Source organism: Ostrea edulis, chromosome 6, assembly GCF_947568905.1.
Source record: "Ostrea edulis chromosome 6, xbOstEdul1.1, whole genome shotgun sequence".
Classification (NCBI taxonomy): Eukaryota; Metazoa; Mollusca; class Bivalvia; order Ostreida; family Ostreidae; genus Ostrea; species Ostrea edulis.
Window position 1 is genome coordinate 74,455,131 of NC_079169.1, and position 6,983 is coordinate 74,462,113.

Here is a 6,983-nt window from a genome sequence, read left to right on the forward strand (position 1 = left end):
TCACAGGCCTGATCGCTCACCTGAGTGCTAGTTAAACGTATCACTAGGGCAAGGGACTATGGAATCCTATTCTGCATATCTAAGCTAAATTCTAATATTTAGCAACAGTATAAAACAAGATATGTTCTTAAATGTCCTCGAAAGTGCCTGTACTGATGAAAGGCTTTACATAATATATGTAGCATTATCACGATATGACTAATTTGGACCCGTCCTGGAGTAAAAGCCCTAAGGCTGCAAAATTCATAATTTTGGTATGTACATCGATCCTTTCCTGTTCTTCTTACATATGCACTTAGTTTTTATACCGTAACAGCAAACATAAAGAGGTCTTTCAAACGATAAAGATAATAATTACTATCATCATTTTGGCCCCACTCTGACACCAAAACCAATACCTCCTGGGATCATGAAATTTACAATTTTAGTAAAGGTCGACCTACTCCTTCTAGATATCTATTCAGTCTCAATTCAGTATCAGTAACATTAAAGACTATTTTACACATTGATACTATATAATACTAAGTTTTTGCCCCACCCTGGGGTCAGATCCTCTATCCCATGAATCATAAAATTTACAATTTTTATAGAGGTCTTACTCTACATCACTATGCATTTATTTATTTACGCGTGTGCAATTGTGGAGAAAATGTTTGAAATTTCATCAATTTGGGGCAGTTTTTGTCCCACCCCTAAGCCCCCAGGGATGCAGGAGTCCTGACATTTACAAGTTAAGTCCCTCTTGTCCAAAAGATGCTTCATACCAAATTCGAAAGGAATAGGAATGGTATTTATCAAGAACAAGTTAATAATGTTCTATTTTTCACACATTCAATAACTGACCATTTTGACTCGACCCTGATTATCAAAGACCCTACCCCTGGGACCATCAAATTTACAATTTTGGTGAAGGACTACTTATTCTTCCTGAATATCCAAATCTGTTTTTTGTAAATTGGTCAATTTTTGGCAGTTTTTGTCCTGCCCCCAAGGCCCCAGTGGTGCAGGAGTCCTGAAATTTACAATTTATGTCCCCCTTAGGCCAAGTAAAATTAATTAGTAGATTATCATTCCGGCCCGCCCCTCGAAAATCGCCCCGCCCCGATTTTTTTATTTTTCAAAATTACGATTTCCGGATATTTTTATGTCCGGTCCGGTATCGTAAACGTACTTTGTTTCACTTTGCCTTTTAGAAACCCAAATACACATGTAATTATGATTTATAAAGCCTTTTCTCAATGAGAGAAGGCATTTTCTTTCGAGGTCAAGAATACCATGGCGAAAAATAAAAAATAAAATCCTCCCACCCGCCCCATTTTTTTTGTGAAGTTTGAATGATAATCTACTAATTAATTTTACTTGGCCTTATCCCAAATATCCGTCATACCAAATTTGAAAAGAATTGGAATGGTAGTTATCAAGGAGAAATCAAAAATGCACAACGACAACCATTTCCAGTAGGTCACCAGAGTTTAATCAGGTGACCTAAACCATGAAATCAAGTGATCAATGAAGAGTGACCGACCTCACCCACCCTGTACCAACAAAAATGGATTTTTGAAATCTCATGAACTTCAGTATCCCACAAAAATTAATGAAATGACAATAACCTGTTCTGTCGAAATCGCCGAAAGGAATTCCCATGATGGAAACGGAGGCTGATGACCCATTGGCATAGTTTATCTTGTAGAGAGACATTTCTTCACAGTCAATTGGATGCTGACAAAACACAATATAAATCATTGACAAATAACTAGATAATCAGAATATTAATCTAGCTTTTGTCAAAATATAACAATTTACTAGATAGATTTTCATCGCCCTTCTGGCTTCGTTCACTCCATTAACATATTCGGAGTGTGTTCACGACATGTTCTCGAACAGTCCATAAAGAACAATAATTGTCCAGTTACGAGTCGGACAAAAGTTTACCATATTTGGCCATATCATCTTAATCAAAGATCACAGTGACCTGACTTTAATGTGCGACCCACCCTCTACCCAAGATGCATCAGCTGATAAAGTTTGATGATTCTAGGTCTCATAGTATTTAAGTTATGAACCGGACACGAAGCGGGACGGACGGACACGATCGCCATACCATAATATGCCCCGTTATAGACGATCGTATAAAGATACTTCCCATATATTGCCATGTAAATTTTCCCCCCATTGTGGCCCCATTAATTCTGATAGAAAGGTCTTGTCACAAGGATTGCTCCTGTCAATATTAAAGCGTTTAAATTATTGCTCAAATGTCCAGTAGAAATCACAGGCACCTGAAGTGTGGAGCACAGGCACCTGAGGTGTGGATCACAGGCACCTGAAATGTGGATCACAGGCACCTGAAGTGTGGAGCACCGGCACCTGAAGTGTGGAGCACCGGCACCTGAAGTGTGGAGCACAGGCACCTGAAGTGTGGAGCAAAGGCGTCTGAAGTGTGGAGCACAGGCACCTGAAGTGTGGACAGATTGTAGAGATCTTATGTACATACCCCCCTTCTAGAAAGAAATTATTTTTATACAGAACCAATAATTTATCCAAAATATGTTATTTTCCCACCAATCACCCTCATAAGTCGTTCTGAATAGTCAGTTTCAATCTTCTGTAATCACTTGTGAGATACTAATATACATACATGTATATATATAGAGAAGCGGAGTGGATCGTAAACCCTTGACTAGCGAATATGGCTTACGTACATCACAGAAAATCTATGACGTAAAAATTCTTGGGGCGCCAACCGACGGCTGGTTTACGCGTCCGTTCGCTAGGTTTTTGTCTTATTGTCAGCTTATCATGCGTTCATGAATGTATCTTGATTGGTGTGAACCTGTTTATTTTGATTGCTTATTGTGCATTTGGCAATTAGGCACAATGTATGTCCGTTTCTTACATACCAGATCGTTACGTTTGCTTTTATGTGTATTTTTTTGGGCAAAAAAAGTCCGTTGATTAAGCATTCAAAGTCATTTATTAAGTTTTTATGGTCATTGAAATCATATTAAGCGTTTTGTTCTCTTAAATAATATCTGTTGCCCTTTCCGCCGCCCATACATTTGGCTAGGGTAATTTACGGTTCCGTAATTTACAAACAAGTGCCTAACATATCGATTACTTATTTTGAAAATTGACGTTGAAGAACCTGGCTAGTTTGACTTAAGTGCCACTTTAACACACCGAACTTATCTATACTTTATTTATCTTACCTTTCGTTTCCTGTGAGGATAAGAACTAGAACGATTGTTTACATCACACTCTTGAGTTATCGTTCTTTATGAATGTATGGATGGCAATTTGGCACTTAAACGTAAGATAGTGTATTTGTAAGTCGCAAAAAAAAAAAAAAAAAAAAAAAAAAAAAAAAAAAGCTTTTTAATGAAAAACATTGTACGTGGTATTTTTTCGTTTATTGAAATATTTATGTTACACACATCAATCGAATGGATATAAATCATAGAAGTACTGTCTTTTACTTTCAGATGTAGGTATTGAACCGCGCTGTGAATTATAGTGCCTTGATAATCGGTTTTATGGAAACAATTCCTTCCATTCGTTACCAATCTTCATGAAATCTGACATGAGACCAGATGACATATAGATGGACATTATACTGAGGTACTTTCGGCCCCTTTATTGGTACTTCATGGCTTGCCATCCAACTGGACTGTCCAGATCACATGCCCATCTCCTGCAAGGCACAAGACCGTAAAAAAAGCTCACAAATGTTCGGGATGTCAAGCGTTATTTACTGCATGCGGTCATTGCCAAGGATGGGTTATTGGTGGTGAAACGTAATGTCCCATTCCATCCAACACAGGAATGTATTATTGTTCCTCGCAGTGTCCTGGAGGGACTCCTTACTTCTCTACACATTTCATTGGACCATCCATCTTCCAATCAACTGAAAAAAGTGGTAAATCGATTCTTCTTTGCACTGGACATGGACAAAACTATGAACAACACCACAGACAAGTGTCATCAGTGTACTGCATTGAAGAGTGCACCTAAATTTCAACCAGAACACACTTCAAGCCAACCACATGACAGAGTCGGCTATCTGTTTGCAGTTGATGTCCTTAAACGTGAACGCCAACTCATACTGTCCTGCGTGAGTACATAACTTCCTATACACGGACATTACTCATTGAAAATGAGCGTCATGAAACACTTCGAGAAGGACTACTCATCTTGTGTTCAGAGCTACTACCATTAGATGTCCCTTCGTTGTAATCCGGACAGACCCTGCCCCTGGATTTACCGCATTAATCAATAATTAACTCCTAGCCAAGTATCGCATATACATTGAAGTGGGACGCGTAAAAATATCAATAAAAACCCGGTAGCAGAAAGAGCAATACAGGAACTAGAAGTAGAAATCTTGCGCCATGATCCACTATGTCGCACAGACACTCCATTATCTTTGTGTTTGATTACCTCTCGACTGAATACACGTATAAGAAGAAGAGGAATCTCGGCCAAAGAGATGTAGACCCATCGTGACCAGTTCTCACATGAACAGATTCCCGTTGATGATTACAAGCTTATTTCGCAACAACATGACATTAAGCTTGATAATCACCCACACAACCAGGCCTCTACACAACCTGGAAAGAGCAGTGCCCCTGGATGTCACAGCAAAGTTTGTGACTTGGTGTAGTTATATTGTGACCGTAATAAATCAAGATCCAGAGACAGATATATTGTAGTATCATGTGATGGCGACACATTAGCAAGTTCAGTGGCTCCCAGCTTCGACGAACAGCTTATCGTGTTAAAGATAGTGATTGCTACTTTGTACCAGCAGAGGAAGTCAGTCAAGACCACATTCCCAACAAACTACCCTCCGATGATGAGTGTGATGAACCGCCTCATGAATTAATGAACTTGGAAAACAAATTAACCAATCTTACATACCCATCCCCACCACCAATACCTACTACTCTCTCGGATCCACCATTTCCACTTCAACCTTCACTGCCTGCTGATAAACCAACAGAACCGGTAGTTCCTGAGATATCACAACCATGTTTATATATCTCAACTGATTCGATATGCAAGAGCTTGTTCTGGGTATAGTCAGTTTTTAAATCGAGGTAAGCTACTGACAAACAAGTTGATGGTACAGGGATTTCAACAGTCTCGATTGAAGTCAGCATTTCGCAAATTCTATGGTCGTTATAACGATCTAGTTCGTCAATACAACCTCGCATTGGGTCAAATGCTGTCTGACGTGTTTCATACCGATTGTTAAGCCGTTCTTGGCACACTGATTTTGACTGTGGATAACTCCGTTTACCTGATCAGGATATGGGGCTCACGGCGGGTGTGACCGGTCAACAGGGGATGCTTACTCCTCCTAGGCACCTGATCCCGCCTCTGGTGTGTCCAGGGGTCCGTGTTTGCCCAACTATCTATTTTGTATTGCTTGTAGGAGTTATGAGATTGATCACCGTTCGTTATCTTCACCTTGCATCCATATTGAACCGCGATGTGAAATGTAGTGACACGCATTATAAAACTTACTTTGTACAGTGCTGATTCTGAATACTTTGTCCAGTAATCATTCAATATTTCGAGAACTTGACTTACTTGATCATGTAGAAATAAAGTTATTCAAAAATTTTGAAGCTGTTTTTTTTTTTAATTGTAAGAAGCATCAAGATAGGAAAAAGAAAAATATATTCCAATCAGATTATTACGATGCATGTAGCCGTGTCTGTCGTCAGAAGTTTGTAATGAAAACAAATATATGTAGTTAATCAAAATAATTATAAATGTACCTGTCTTAGGAAAGATGTTTAAACAGTCGTAATATTGGTTTTATCTGATGTGTGGAGCGGGTTTATTTTATTTTATTTTATTTTTTTTTTTTTTTTTTTTTTACACTAGATACATTAGCACCCGCACCGGTTGCAGTAGCTCATTGGTCGTACCTTGACCTTGATTTCCTTTTACTTCCGTATGAAGTAGTAGAACGGCTGCTTTGTGAGCAGTTTTGCCTTTAATTCACCATAACAGACATATTTTCACCAACTGAGGAAACAATGTTTAATGAATTCTTTTTATTTCTACACACAAATAAACCAAATGATGTCTTGTAATCGCTACGTACAAATGTAGGTAAACCGCCGCGGTGGTCTAGAGGTTAGAGCGTTCGCCCCGCATGTGGAAGGCCGGTGTTCGAATCTCGGCCGCGACAGACCTAACTCGTTAAAAGAGGTTATGACAGTTTCATCCCCAAACGCTCGGCATCAGGTGTGAATGTCATGGCCGATGGGTCCTCGGGGATTTTTCCGTTAAAAACAGTAGGCGTGGCACGCAAAAGAACCCACACTGCTCAATGGCCATAAGCGCCGAGTATAGGCCTAAATTTAAAGCCCTTCACCGGTCTTGGTGACGTCTCCATTTGAGTAAAAAATTCTCGATCGAGAATGATCAAATCTTGGTATGACTGCAGGGTGAGACCCTTATAAAACCAAGATGCCATGTCACAGCAGGCGTGGCACGATAAAATATTTTGACATGTAATATATGATGATCGGTGATATGGCATTTTTAAAAACGGTTTCTATGCGAGATTTGTGTATTCCATTGAAATATATAAACTCTGAAGTTATATATTTTATCAAAAATACGTCCGAAATACCCAAGAAATTGAACATTTAAAAATACAAGAAGGGGGGTACCGGAAGTCCCGTCCACAAGCACCTGTGGGATTTACACCATGTAAAGGTAAGAAATGCATGTTTCATTGTGATAGGGAGTTAAAAGGATGTCTAAGGCGAAAAGTTGAAGCGGACAAGAAATTTAGTTTAACCTATTTTAATCGCGACAAGCGGCCGAAGTCTCGAATCACTTTGTGTGACACTGGTCTGAGATTCGGAAGAGGCTTTGAACAGTCCAAATATCCAGCCTCGACGAATCTCGCCGAGATCAAGAATACAGATAAACGGACAATTCATCTGGTTTAAACTTGTCTG

General features: G+C 39.3%; 1 protein-coding gene across 1 annotated transcript in view; it reads right to left on the reverse strand.

Annotated features, from left to right (window-relative positions):
- The window catches only part of LOC125683521 (uncharacterized), a 7,168-nt gene extending 4,657 nt beyond the window's left edge, over positions 1-2,511 (reverse strand). Inside the window, exons 1-2 of the mRNA XM_048924761.2 lie at positions 2,280-2,511; positions 1,611-1,719 (exon numbers count right to left, since the gene is read on the reverse strand). Of these exons, the coding sequence (XP_048780718.2) occupies positions 1,611-1,719; positions 2,280-2,492 (322 nt within the window). The 5' untranslated portion in view covers positions 2,493-2,511. The remainder of the gene's footprint in view (positions 1-1,610; positions 1,720-2,279) is intronic.
- Between the last annotated feature and the right edge of the window lie 4,472 nt (positions 2,512-6,983).